We start from the raw sequence: 15,083 nt of genomic DNA on the forward strand, positions 1-15,083 counted from the left end.
GGAGTAGGCAGCTGTCTGCTCTAAGATGGACCAGACCTGTCCTGAGAAATAATGGAACTGGTTTAGGTGTGTTAGCATGAGTACCTTTAGCAGAGATATCGTGGCAGCAAATATTTCAGGGCTTGTACAGAACCAGCCATGCCCTGATGGCTGATGCCCAACTCAGTATCACTTATAAAAAGCTGTTACCTACAGCTGGTGGGATAACAGGAAGAAAAGCAAGTGTCCACAGGTTACAACTAGATTTCCCCCTGTAGTATAGAGATAATATTCTAGCTATCAGACAATCTCCATGCTGGAAAACAAATTTAAGTTTCATGCCAATCTTTTAAGACATATAATTTAATCCTCCTCTGAAACTTCACCCTAGTCCATTCTTCTGACCATCTAATTCTGTTTTTGGTGGGCTCTACAACTGCTTCTCCCTTTCTGCTGAAAACAGATTTTTGGTTGAAGGAAGAGCAAGTCTTACATTTGATATGGAATTTAACTTCTGTAAAAAATTAATCTGTGATTCAAAGGAACTGCTAAGTGGTTTTAAGAAAAGTAATATATAGCACTTTGGCAAGAACACGTTCAGAAATATGAAACAGCTTAGTGCCCTACCTTCCTCCTGTGGCAGGTCTGACATTTGTATGCATTGCTAGCTTGGACTGACAAACTACCCAGTATTTTCAATTAACATCCCTGCTGCCAGGTCTTATAGTAAGTAAGGAGATACCAGATTTCAGCTAAACTGGAGATAATGTCAGAAAGCAAACTACCCCAGCCACCTACCAAATTACAGACAAGCTTTGACTCTTATCCAGTTGTCTCAGCCACTCGTGGGAGGCAGGATGGCCAGAGAGGGCAAAACTAGAGAAAAATACCTCTTCCACTTCCTCATCCCATCCATGGAGACATCCAAGGCCGAGCTGGAGGGAGCTCTGAGCAAACTGATCTATGCAAGCTGAGGACTCAAATAACCAAGACTTTGTTTAAAAAGTCCTTTTTGTCAGAGAGAGTCTGATGTGATTTTTGAGCTTTTATAACTTGGCATCCTGCAGAATAACAATACAAAATCCTGCTCTTCTCTGAGCCACATTTATTGTGGCTGGGTAACAAGGGAACAGAAGGTACCTCTGGGTGAAGTTGTGATTTCCAGTGATCTGTCTGATTTCCAGTGATCCATCTGATTTCTAGAGGGAGCACTTGGAGTGATGGACCTAACAGAGCATTGAAGGAAATATAAATGCCTGTAATCTGTTTTTTGAGAATGCACCCTAGTAATGAGGCAGGATGGAAAACATCTCTAAGGGACTTCTGCTGGGGAAAGGCTCTGTCAGCCAAATGCAAATACGTAGAGTAACTTACCTGCCTCCTGTAATCCTTTGCTCATTTTTCTCTGCTGTCTTTGATCTTCCATCTGCAGTTGCACTGAACATCTGTCTTCCGGGTACCAGAGTCAGTGATGCATGCAGTGCCCTCCCTTGGTTACCCAGGGGAGAGAGCAATGCCACTAGTGATTTGGAAGATGAAACATGTGTCCTACACCTGGGACCAATCAGACAGCCTTCCCAACCCCAGTTCGGCTCTTGTCTTCCCTCTTCTTTCTGAGTGACAGCAGGTCAAAGAAACATCCTCCAGAGGGAACAAGAATATAAACTAACTCTCATCTTGCATAAAAGCAAGTTGAACAAAGTCCAAGTAACAATCTGAGCTTCTTCCATAGCTCCCACTCTGAATTTTTGAACAAAAAGTTCCTTCTGCTACTTTAGTATTGCCTTCTTTTCAGCAAAGAGTGTCTTTCCACACATATACCCCACTACAGCGGTGAAGCGAGGCACAGTTGTTTGTGTTGTCTGAAGTCTCATGCCTTCTGAGGGCACTTCTAACTTTGTGCCTGGATTTCTGAAAGCTTTCCCATTGCCTCCCCCTTACCTGCTGATGGCAGAAGACTCTGGGTATCAGTTGTGAATAGAAAAGGCATAGGATATTCTTTGGAACCTTCAAAATAATCTGAAGAAAGCATTTATTAGTGCGAAACTACAGAAAGAATGGCCTAAATTTACTATAAGCTTCAGAAAGAAAGCTAATGGAAAGAGAAAAATTCTAGTCCTGCTGTCTACCTAGATACACTGTGTGGTGTCTCTGAAATGGCAGTATCCCTCAGTCACTCTGACGGGGGCTGACTGGGGCTGGTTAGAGGAAGAAGAGTGGATGCAACCACACAGATGTTCACACACTGTGGAGTCAGGGAGCAGCTGGGATCTGCTGTCTAGATCCAGACCCTAGGACTTCGATGCTTCTTTAGAATCTGCAGGTAAATTAAACACTAGCTGATCATGATTTAGGAATTCAGATGAATTACAAAAAAAAGAAATTCATGTAGGCATTTCAGAGCCTTGCAGAATAGTAAGCAAAATCATCCTGCACAAACAAGACATCAACTGAAAAAACTGGCTCACTGAATCGTTGTGTTGCTGTTGCTGTGACAGTCAAAGGACAGGTAAGACAAGGTTTCTAGACAGGGTAGCATTTTTTATTCGGCCAGATGGTATACTTGGAAAATTAGATAGACCTTAGGCACACAAGATCTTGTCTCAAATACAGATCACATCTTTGACTAGACCACTTTTTGGAGACACACATTCCTCTGGTTTAGCAGAAAAGGGATAGACGGGATTTTCAAGGATGTCTCAAAACATATAAGTTACCTCTGTGAGTCACTGAACATAAAGACTGTTTCTAGCTAAAGAAAATTGGGTTTGACTCACAAATTCTCTCTTAGTTTACAAGAAATAATCTTCCTCCACATTGTTCAGAAGACGCTTCAAAATTTTCTGATAGCAGTTTTATTATGATGCAATATTTTAGTTTTTCTTCATTCCAGAACTTGAATTACTAAATTTTTATATCTAACCTTAAATTTTAGCAGCTGCTTTCAGAGTCCTGTCATCATATATTTTGTGCAGAACAAGGAGATTATGAGCAATTTCAGTCTTGGACTCACATCAACTGTTCTCTCTTCAGACTCACAAACTGTGAAATCTGTGCCATCCAAAACATCTAAATATGGAATTGAGGCCAATGCATTTTTTATCCGCTGCCATTTTTTATAAGTAATCAACTAGTAGGGTTTCAAGCTGCAGGCTATGAGATATTGTGATAAATCTAAGAATGCTTTGGTTTTACTGCCAGTATTCATTGGTAAATAGCTCTGCTCTAAGGATTTTAAGATTTATAAATGTTTGTGGCTGTGGACAGAGAGAAGGGAAGAGTTTCCCTCACTTTCCCTTATGGTTTCTCCTTATCACTGTCATGCAAAATAAAATGGTTTTACTGTTAACAAAGCTACTACTTGGTGAAACCATGTAGTATGCCACCACCCTTCAGTATCTCAGGACATACACAGTATGTCACTGAGCTAAGCAAATGCTCAGCGTCATATGTTAAACCAATGAAATTATGATCACTGATGCAAATTTCAAGTCTTTTTAGTGAAACCAGGGAAAGAGTCAGGAAGGTCTTTTTCTTTTGATAATGTCAGAATGGATTACACCCCTGGTGGGAAACTGATCTTCAAAAAGGATACACTGAGGAACAAAACACAGAGCAAAACAAGATGGACTTACTGGATCTTTCTCAAAGAGCAATGGAAAAATTATGGAGGTTATAAGTAAGGACAGTAAAAGCAGTTCTCATAGGAACATAAGAAAATAGCTTTAAAAATCTCTTATGTTCTGGCAAATTTAAGGACATCTTCTGAAAGCAGAATATGACTATCATACAGACACAATCTCAACTTCACACATGAATCCTCATCCCTCATTTGTCCACCTGGCTTACATGTCAGTGTATACCCAATTATCCACCTTACTGTGCAGCTGCACTAGGGAACACAACAGCAGATGTTCTCAGTATTGCTCACCACTAAATTTATTGTCCCTCCTGTATGATGTTAGAGACTTTACTAAAACTCACAAGATTTATTGGGAAGCAGGAGGTAAACAGGAAATTCACGGCAGAGGTGAATTCCCTAGCAACTTTTATTTTTTGTTAAATGAAACAAGGAATTCAAACCAAATGTCCTAGTGAAACTCCTGAAGCACCACCAGGACCTCAGAATTAAAACCCCACCATCCAGAGCGTGACAGCCTGCCTGTGCTTCACTGACACATACTGGCAATTACCAATGCTGCCAAAGTGCTCTGAATCACAATCTGTGAAGCGAAAGGAGATTCACAACAATGAATCAGGTATGTAAACTGCCCCATGATTTGTTTGTCTTGACTTTTTTTTTTTTTTTTCCTGGTACAACACATATTTTTGAAAACTTCCAAGTTCATAATAGGTAGATTAATTCTAAACCATTTTTAACGCAGCTGTCTTTAGTAAGCAGTTTCATCTGACTTTGCATCAGATGATGAAGTACAAATTAACACCTAAAGAAACACATTTTCATGCTGCTGAAAAATTATTAGAAGTATGTGCATTTGGTAACCATGTGGTTTTTTTGTAACTAGATGCCGTAATGGAGAATTTCAGAAGTACACCTTTTATAAGTGATATTGAAAATATGACCTTTTCTATTTTTCGTTTTAGTTTGGCATCTCTACAAGAGGTACACTCCTGCTCTCTCCCTCAATGTGACATTAGCAGTTTTTAGTTTTGTTTTCATTTCGTATTGTGTGGGAGAAGCAGGTGACAGTTTACAATGGGGGTCTAATCAGCACAGTTGTGATATTGTGTATTTCCTGAATGTGATGGTATTAGGTGTATTCCTGATTTATTTATGCAGAAAATTCTTACTTTATTTCATGAAATAGTTTTGCTTAAGCTGAATTTTGAAACAGACTCTTGTTATTAGTACAACAAATAGAAGGGGGTAAGCTTTTAGTTTTCCTCTGGGGAAAAGACTCTTTTTAGTAATGTTCAGAAAGAACCAGTGCTAAGAGGTGTTCAACAGAGCAAGGTATATTCCAGAATATTTTTCCTCTAGTGCTTTTATCCACCAATTCATTCCCCGTGCTCTAAACGAGCAGTGGGTAGTAGCAGTAGTAGCAACAGAAAGACACAGTATTACACATTTTTCAAACCATATCTATTTCTGTGATACATGTATTTGTGAAAACAGATTTCAGCACATAGTAACCATAGTGCTCATTTGATCTATAAATGCTCGAAATGCAAAGATACATGTAGAAAATATAGACAAAGCAGATGCCTGATAAATTACATACAAGTCATGTCTGTAACATTTTTGACATATTTTCAGATGGTATTCCTGATCTGCTGCTGAACAGGTATTTATACCTGGTTGCTTCCAAAAATAAATCTTTCATAGCAATCAGAGTGCAAAGAGTGCACAGCACAACCTTTCTGTGCAGACGTGCCCCACGACCAGCAATGCCCTGGCAGACCCTGCGGGAAGCGCAGGGGGAGCGCAGCCCTGAAACAGGGAAAGAGGGGCGGTCGGGGGAACTCCCAAAATGTGGGGCGCTGAGTGCCCCCATAAAGTCTCCTTGCTCCTGTGCCCGTTGTCCCGGGGCGGAGCGGGGGGGGACACTGTAGCACCACCCAACGCGGGCGGAGCGCGGCGGCTCCGGGGGCTGCGCGGGGAGCGCGGAGGTGGGAGCAGCGCAAGCCGTGCCTCGGCATTACTTTTATTTTTATTTCTGTTTTTTAATTTGTTTTAAAAATCTGTTTATTCCCCCCGCCCTACCGAAGTTGCATGTCTTCTCAGCCCGTCTGGGAGAAGAGAAGGAGAAGGGAGCGGGAGGGGAGAGCTCACAGCATCTATCCTGCGGAATGTAAGCTCCCTGCCTGCAAGCAGCCCATGGAGCAGCGGCTCTGCCGGCGCGGAGGGGAGGGCGCGGGGAATCCGCGGGAGGGGGGAGGCGGGGCCCACGGGGCGGGGATTTTTTCGGTCCGGGCGGAGTCCGCTCCGTGCTGTCACTGGGCATCACGCTCCGTGGTGGCGGAGCCCGGCCGCGCCTTCCAGGTGGGCGACCCGGCGGGTACTGAAGCCAGGTGTCAGGTGCGTCGCCGCTCAGGACGTCTGTCCAGGAGACTTTAGGTGTCTTTTTACCTTGGGTTGCTGTGGATGATAGATGCAGGTGGGTTTATTTTCCGGTTTTCTATTCTGTTTCCCCTCACAAATAAGTGCAAAAAAGTTTATGAAGGAGAAATCATGAAATGAGATTGGCTGCAGAAGCTTTGGCTTGATGAGATGGTGAAAGGCTCGGGCAGATCCGGGGTGCTGCGGAGATGCTTCTCTGTTCCCTCTGCTCCAGCCATCCTGGCTGAGGCCCCGAGAGATGCTTCTCATCACTTCAGCACAACCCAGGAATGGGTCTGTCTCTTTCACTGTTAGCACAGACATTTTTGTGGAAAAAAAAATCCCTCTTTGTATGTAGGAGAGGTTGCCTTAACTTTTAAAATACTAAATAAAAGTAGCTTATATTTCAAAAACAATGGGTCAAGGTTTTGTCATGCTGTTTTACCACACTGTTAAAATTTTCCTTTGAGTAAATAGTATGTCTATCAAATGTGGTGGACTTCTTAGCATGTATCCTGCACTTACGTTGTTCTCATTTTCATCTCCATCTTTTTCATGAATTCCTAAAAGTAAGTCTGTAGGTCTGCATGCGGGAGGTTTCCCACAGATAGCAGGTTTTGGCAGCTGGGAGATACCATAACATTTGGATCACAGAGCCTCCTGTCTTTAAGATAACCTTTAAAGACTTACCTCTGTGTTTCTTGACTCAGTGTGATTTAGGGCATGGAAAAAATAGTCCAGAACAGACAAGAATTTTGTTTCAGTGTTGTGAAGTCCCACAGAGTCCCCTTCTTTCAGCTGTGTGTGAAATAATTATTTCAGGTGATAACTCTGTTTGCGGATGCTTCCTGTTAAAAATAATTCAGTTTCTCATCTGGAAGAAAGGTTTAGTGTATAACAACTTAAAAATATAGTATTCCTAACATCATTTTGGCATCAGGTCAAGAAATTGATACCTTCTTCATGAAATTTCATCTGGGATTGTCTTTCAAATGTTATGTGTTTGTTCATTTTTTTTTTTAATTATTTTAACTTTTCAGTAGAAAGATAAGTCTCTAAATGAAGGAAAATCACTATTTGAGAATTGATTTCACTGTGAACTGAACAACAGGTAGATTAAGGCTGTGTGGATGTATAAATATAAGGAGTTTTTTTATAGCTCCTTTATATCACAAGAGAGTAATGTAAATGTAGTGTAAGAGAGTAATGTAAGTTTTTTAGCAATATTATTTTGAAGTTGGGGTTTATTTATGTTATACAATTTCATCAGCTATTAAATATTTGAAGTTAGTTAAGCATCATCTTTGGCATGCTGCACAAAATTGCAAGGGAAGATGGTAAATAATCTGCTAATTAGAAATAATGAATAAGCTCATTTAAGAAAAAAAAATCTGAATCTCTTAGGGCTAATAAGTTTGATAAGTTGGTACTTTTTTGGTCCAAAGTGAGGAAGAAAAACCAGCTTCACTGGTGTAGTACACTGCTCGAACTAATGTGTGGTAGCAAGTGCAGAAAGAAGCTTTACACTCTCAGTATAAATGCTCATGTTCCCAGAAGCTGATGTAACATCATTTGAAAACTTTTTTCCAGCAGACTGCTCAGACAAAAGTGCAAGCAGTGATGGGTGTCTGTTTTGCTATATCTTTAGATTGCTACTGTCAGAACTGGTTAACTGATGAAGTATTTAATAACTGGTGATGTGAAATGAACTTTTGGCCTGTTTCACCTGGCCATATGTTTTATATTACTTTGGGTATGTTTTCCATTCCACATCAATTCGAACAAATGCAAGGAGACAAACTGGATGCTCATTTATTTGTTCCGAATGCAATTAGAAGTTTCATTTTTTTTAACATTTTTTTGAGAAATTTTGGCAGAATTTGATATGGTTGGGTCCTGCAAGTTCCTGAGGTTACTAGAAATTAGGGTTCAGGATGCCCTACTAGATCATGGAGAATGGAGAATGCAGTCACCTGTAAGAAAGGGTTGTCTGAGTTGTAAAGTAACCTCTATTAAACCAAGCTACCTGTCTGGAGGAAAAAAAAAAATCAAGTGAACTTTTGAGCACACAAGCCTATCTTCAGGTGTTTTTCAGTAATAATGTGTATTATTCAGTTAAATTCTAGCATTAAGTAAGAACTAGACCCATTCTTCAAGGGATTTGTATGGGAGTTCAGTGGCTTTATTGAAATCTGAATTTGGCTTGTAGTTCATCCAAAGTTGTAAAAAACTTAACATTTTATACTAATAAGAGAGTTAGTCCTACGCAACGTATATCTTCAGATATTTTCCTCTGCAGACCCATGTCTCAAGTTCACCCCAAGCTTTTGGAAGCACATCTTCTTGTGTCCTCTTTGTCATCTTTCAGTTTCAATTGGCCGCATGGCTTGACCTTCACAGTGTGCCTACTAACTTTTTAAAACTTACCTTACGCTGAATTGCCAGGGTCTGCTCCTTGTGCCCAGGTATTAAAGCATCCTGCCGTGGCACACCAGGGCCAGAACTTGCCCTGCTGAAGCTGGATGGGTTGTGGTCTGCGGAGAAATGACTTGGGCACTGGGCTATGCCTGCACACCTGGTGTCAGACGGCTAAATTTTAGTCAGCTGAATCCCACCCAGTCAGTAAATGTCCTTTTACAAGCACTGTAAAAAGGAATGGTCAATGTCTTTAGCAATGCGGGATGCATGTGACTGCATATAAAAGATTTACATTTTATTATTTATATTTTTGAGTTTAATGCATACATACATACATACATACATATATATATATATATAACATTAGCCATATTTGCTAAGGGAATCATAATCTTTGGCTTGTCTAGCACCATGACTGTGATGCTTTAACGATAATACTATTCTGGGATATTTCAAACCCTTTGCCTGTGATTATTCTGGTAAGGTTAGTTCCCACATAGAAACATTTATGATGGCATACTATAATCTTTGCTACAGATTATCTAGGTGTAACCAGTTCAGCTTGGAAAAAAAAAAATTACATCTGTAACTAAAATTAATCTGCATGTAAATCAGACTAAAGTCTCTTCAGATTTTGAAACCAGATTCTGCAATATGCTTTGAAAAAGAGAAGAGCAAGTAGGACTGATTTCAGTTGCATTCCTCAATAAACAGTCGTGCAAACAGAGTATACAAAATTGTCTTTGTGATGGAAAAAATAGATTAGTTTGATAGAAGCTAGGGTATAAGCAGAATTATTAAAAATATCTACCAATGATTACTTATTGAGTTTATTTTACTCTACATATATTTCCTGTGAATTCTTCCTTCTGAAACTCTCCTTCAGCACAATGCTACTGTGCTTTTTCTCCTACCAAAAAAAGGTGCAACTGTTTGCCTTTTCAGTCAGTTAGTGACTGAGAAACATACAGAGTCATATTTTTTAATCAGTTGTTCTTTCATATGTGTTTTGTTCTGCTAAATTTTAAGTTTTTAAAATTTCAAGTATATTGACAGTCCCAGTTAGTTTCCTTGTATAGCCTGCAATCAGAATTGTTTAAGGGATAATTCTTTTTTAATTATATTTTTTTTTCCTTTTCAAAATGGTAGAAAGATTTCAAATGTTCTTTCTCTTAGATATGCCACCTAAGACTCTTACTAATCTAAATTACCATGTTGCTGCTAAATGGGGGAAAAAAGCAGAAAGCATCAGTGATTCAGATTGTCAGTGACCAACAGTACAAGGTCTGTGAAGTGTGCATAATTTACTCATCAGAAGAGAAAGGAAAGACGGACCATATACATTGGAGTTCAAAATCACTGCAATAATGAGACGTTTAGTACAGTGAATTTGTTAGAGTAGGAAGACAGTAAGAAATGCTTGCTATAGTTGTTCACCATGACAAGAAGATATGATGAAAGAAAAAAATCCACAATCTCTGCATCTTCGGTAAACTCTGAACTCTCATATTTCCAGCTGGTTAATGCATCTTTTCATACAATACAATTTCCAAAAAGCAGTGATTAGGAGTAATACAAAAGATGCTGCATATGAAACACATGTAATCATTCTAGGAGTATATGACTTCTGGAAAAAAAGTTTTCATAAAAGTTTTCTTTTTTTTTTTTTACATTAGCAAGCATTTTGAATCAATGAGTGGAAATTCCTACATTTTTTTTATTATTCTCCATTTTAATAGAAATATCTGTGCAGAATTTGCCTGCAACCATGCAGGAGGCTGGCTAAGCAGTTATCTATCCACATTAAGCACTCTCTTATTGCTTCACAACATACACACACACTGTCTTCACTGCATGTGAATATACAAATTCATGTTTGTGATAGGAGAGAGATGTGAGGCTTGGGGTGTTTGGCTGCTTTATAAATAATGGAGGAGAACATCTGTCCACGGGTAAATGTGGGAGAAGTAAAACTGATATCACAGCTCTACCAGCCTTTGTGAACACAAGAGCTTCAGGGGTTGTGCTTGAAATTATTATTTCTGAGTAAAGAAATAATACTTTTTCCTCCTCCCAAAATTGTCATTGCTTTAATTCAGCTCCAATCAAGACGAAAGCTTCACTTGGCTTGGATTGACTTCATATAGAAGATAATACATTTTTTTTCCTGTAAAAGTCTTACTATTCATTTCCTCACCTGAGGAACTTTGCCAATAAGTTGCAAATAGCCCTCTCCAGCTGAAACTGTGAGCTAGGGAAAAAATCTTTAGAATAGCCAAGGAAATGCCAATGAACTGATTTTTCTGTTGAAACTGAAAAGACTGAGAAATATTTGTTACAGTTCAAAAAGGCAGGAACTGTTATTAAGTTATGTACCTACTTCAGTCTTGTTATGGAAATGTTTGTTTTATTTTTACTGTTTGTTTTCTTCTCTGTTTTCAGAAAGGCACTCATTGTCAGAAGAGAAACAGCAGTAGCTGCCCTTTGGTAGAAGGGCTGAACATTTGCTCTGAAGGAAGAGACCACGCTCAAGTACTTTATTAAGATACCTTCCATTCTGAGCCTCAAAAAATATCATCTAGCATGATCCTGGGTTTAAATAACAAAGATGAATTTGAGGTGATTGATTGGTTGTTTCTGCTGCTCTGGAGTTACGTGCAGAGCTGACCACTGGAGAGGCACAGTGCAGGGCAACACTCTGGTGCTGCTATACAGTATTTCAGATCTGTGTAACTAGCCATGACGTGTCTCAGCTGAGTGAAGATCACAAGAATCCTGAGATGATTTGACCTGTAATGGAGGGACACTTTTGGAAAACTGCTGGAGGACTTCAGCACAGGGCACCTGGTATCTCTGCCCTCACCTAGCTGTGTCAAAGTCCGAAATGAATCACACTTGGACACACAACCTGAGCTTTGGTGCACCTACAGATCCTGTTCTGCCAAGGGCTGGGCTCTCACGAAATGGGCACACAGTAGTGGCTGTTTTTCTTGGATTTATCTTGGTTTTTGGTTTCTTGAATAACTTGATTGTCCTCATCCTCTTCTGCAAGTTTAAAACCCTGCGTAACCCAGTCAACATGCTACTCCTGAACATCAGTATCAGCGACATGTTAGTGTGTATCTCAGGCACTAGCCTCAGTTTTGCATCTAACATCCATGGCAAATGGATTGGAGGGGAGCATGGTTGTATGTGGTATGGCTTTGTCAATTCCTGCTTTGGTAAGAATTCAGTGGTAATTCTCTTATCTTGTTAACACTCACGTGAAAGCAACTTGATAAGCCAGCTGATTGCTGCTCAATGGTTAATAAGAGGATATTATGACTGCCTTGTTATGGTCAAACACAAGTGAAATGTATGGTTTAAAACATTTTCACAAAAGACTTTATGAAAGAATAGTACAGATCTGATAAATATTTCCTAATGTATCCCATTTTTTGAAATTATTTGTTTCTAAGAGCTACCAATGGCATCCAGAAGGAAGCAAACCGCTGGAAGGAGTATGAATAAGTGTATGAACATATGTAATACTTCCCAGTTTTCAGGAAAATCTGTGCCAACACTGAAATACAGGCCCCTCAGTTCTGCTTTTGTCATGAACGAGGTCCCCTGAAAGTATTCCTTTTACCTTTTGTAGTTATCTGTTAGTCTACAGTATGAATTCTGTCATGTCCCAGCTAATGACACTCTTCATCATTTGATGCTTTCTGTTCTTCCCCAAAGCAAAATCTTTATGTTAAAATTACATACTTGCGGATTCAATAGCAAATTAAGTCATAGGAATGGATTTGTTGGAAATCGACAAAGTGTGCATCAAAGCCACAGTAAAACAGTGTTCAGCATTCTTCTCCTGTTCAGACAAAGGTTTTCCTGCAACCACATTTTGCACTACTAGATTTAAGGTTTTTTTTACTGGAAATTATTTAAATAATTAGAAAAGGAAAAAGGACAGTCAGGGGAAAGGAAAAAGCACGGTCAGAGGACAGCCTTCATCCCTTCAAGGTGGCCCAGTGCTTTAAGAATTACATCACCAAGTAGTGACCCTTTCTGTAGTTATTCCTACATTTGAAAAAAGGTCTGCTAAATGTGGATGCACATCTAGATATGATCGTTATCTCACCCAGACTAGGAGACTTCCCACAGCTCCCGCTTGCTGAATGTCCTTGCTTTGGTGCCTCCAGGCCACCAGGACAGGAGTGAGCGCATCCCCGGGTCTTCTCGCGGCCTGGAGTTGCTGTGTGTCTCGTGCAGGTGCTTTGGCATGAGAAGTGGTTCTGCAGCCCTTGATCTAGAGTCAGGCTGTGGATACAAACCCACATTTTCTACTTGAAATATAAGCTCGCGATATTTCCAGGGGTGCCCTTGCCTTCCTCAAATGTGTGCTCCACTGATGACAGCTATCTCCACCCGACAGCTTCCCCTGGGGAACTGCTGCTTTGCCCAAAGTGAGCTCTCAGAAGTCAGGAGTGTTGTACAATATAAAAGCACTGACCTCGGCCATCTGAAAATAGGCTCCATTATCAAAAATGCCCTGGCATGATGTTTTTGGTTTGGTCTGTGTGGAAGAGAATGACATGTCATCTTCTTCCATGTTTCATTCCCATTTTTGTGAATTTTAAGAACTCCAATATTGCAGCATCTAGTCTTCTCATGGATGAAAAGGTTAGGACTGATTTGGTTTTTTTTCATCTTTTGATTTTAGCCTCTTTTTAATTATTTAGGGGTGGGATGGGAAAATAACATTTGAAGAGAGCGGTGGAAAAAAGTATGTGTTCAAGGGATTACAGAAAAAGCATGTTGAAGGTGCTCTTTGAGCCTGCTCTCTTCTGTCAGGACACCAGTGTGTTACCTTCCTAGTAACTGTGGAATTAAACCAACAAAAGGGTAAGTTACATTTCTCCTGAGGTGATTTGCTTATGGAATAATTCTTCTAAGTCAAATCCTCTGTATAAAACAGCTGGATGGCAAGAGTGCAGGTTTTAGTGATGCTGCTGTTCATGTGAGAGTTTCTGGTATAATTCTTAAAATTCTTGAATTTTACTTATATTTAATCATTAAAATTATTAATTTTAAATTATTCTTAAAATTGATTAGATCATCAAGGGACAAGCAAGTAAACAAAACCACAAACCCCAGAATGCTGAAGGTGGCTTCAGCTCCTCCGAGTGCTGTTGGTGTTGTCAGCAGGGTGTCCTGGGTAGCTGCGGCAGCCTGAATGCAGATAGTTACTGAACTATGCACATGGAAACTTTTTGGGACCATGTTTAAAAAAATATATATATTTTGCAACTATTTTATCGAATTCTTACAGCACTCACAACACTTTTTCTTTCACTAGAGCATATGAAGTGCATACTGAAGAAGATTGCTTGCAGAGATATAATTTTTAAAAATCACTGAAAAATAACATTAGTAAAAGCAAATAATAGTAGCAGCTTGTTTAGCATTTATATATCTCTATGGACAGATTCTATCTGCCGATAAATACCATTATTCATCAGGGTTTTTGAATTTCTTCACTCCAAAATGTGCTAAAGAATAGCCACTGTAGCTGTGGAGGGTGTTGATGGTTTTTCCAGGTCTTATAGCACTTCAAAACAAAATGCTTAAGTATATCACTATCTTTTTTTGCATTCATTGTGTGCTGTAAGCATCACAGACTGAACAAGGATCCATTGAGTGAAATGGCTAAATTTCTTTTACGTTAATTAAGAAGTGACATGAGAAAGTTGTGAGGTTTTTATTGAGACTTGCAGGTATTATTGCGAAAAGAAAAAGCAAATAGCATCTAATTCATTGTAGGTTTATTTTCTCTGTCATCTGTGGACTTCGGAAAAATTGTATAAAACTTATTAAAATTATTTAGAAACTCAAGAGGTGGAAATTCAAGTATATGCTGTGTCATAAGCTGGTGGTTTAAGACCTCGCTGAGTGGCACAGTGTAGTTACTGAGGATAAAGAAGCTTTTTGTCAGCAAGAGGATTTTTTGGCACCTAAATAGTCCACTTTAGATCACAGCCTTTTGACCTGATCACTGTAACTGCTTCGTGAGAGGCAAAGCTGATTAGATTTATAGACATAAATGCAAAAGCCACAAAGACTTCAAAATACTATATGAGGCTGCAATATAAAAGGAGCATATAAGAACACAGAAATGACAAAACTGTGTAGGCTGGGAGAACATTTCTTTGTGTTATTTACACTTTTATTGCGATCTCTTATCTGTTCTTAAGAAAAAAAAAATATATACTTTTTATTCACTAAAAATTAGCTTACCCTCTTCTGCACCTCATGTCTGATTTTGGCCGGTCAAGGCTAAGAGGGATGGTCCTAATGTTTGGGTTCCAGAATAGAGATGTGTAGTAGGAAAGGTAATTAAGAAGAACTGAAGTTCAACATCAAGCTTTGTAAGAATACAGAACTTTCATGAGACAGATCCTATCCTACCAGGATAAACATCAGTATAGAGACAAGATTTTGGATGATGTTACAGTAAGTTCACTGGCTTCAGTTGGATCGTTCTTTCCTGTACCAAACGAAGATAGATACCTTATTTTTTAAACAGTATTTTCCTAAATCATGAAGAAATTTGAAGTAAGCAACTAATCTTCATGATGTGGTAAGT

At 39.3% G+C, this 15,083-nt stretch overlaps 1 protein-coding gene across 1 annotated transcript in view; it reads left to right on the plus strand.

Moving 5' to 3' along the window:
• The first annotated feature begins 5,967 nt into the window (after nt 1-5,967).
• LOC309451144 (pinopsin-like) overlaps nt 5,968-15,083 on the plus strand; it is an 87,976-nt gene continuing 78,860 nt past the window's right edge. Inside the window, exons 1-2 of the mRNA XM_082074628.1 lie at nt 5,968-6,098; nt 10,901-11,679. Of these exons, the coding sequence (XP_081930754.1) occupies nt 11,343-11,679 (337 nt within the window). The 5' untranslated portion in view covers nt 5,968-6,098; nt 10,901-11,342. The remainder of the gene's footprint in view (nt 6,099-10,900; nt 11,680-15,083) is intronic.

The sequence above is a fragment of the Streptopelia decaocto genome (assembly GCF_964273445.1).
Source record: "Streptopelia decaocto genome assembly, chromosome: 1".
Lineage (NCBI taxonomy): Eukaryota > Metazoa > Chordata > Aves > Columbiformes > Columbidae > Streptopelia > Streptopelia decaocto.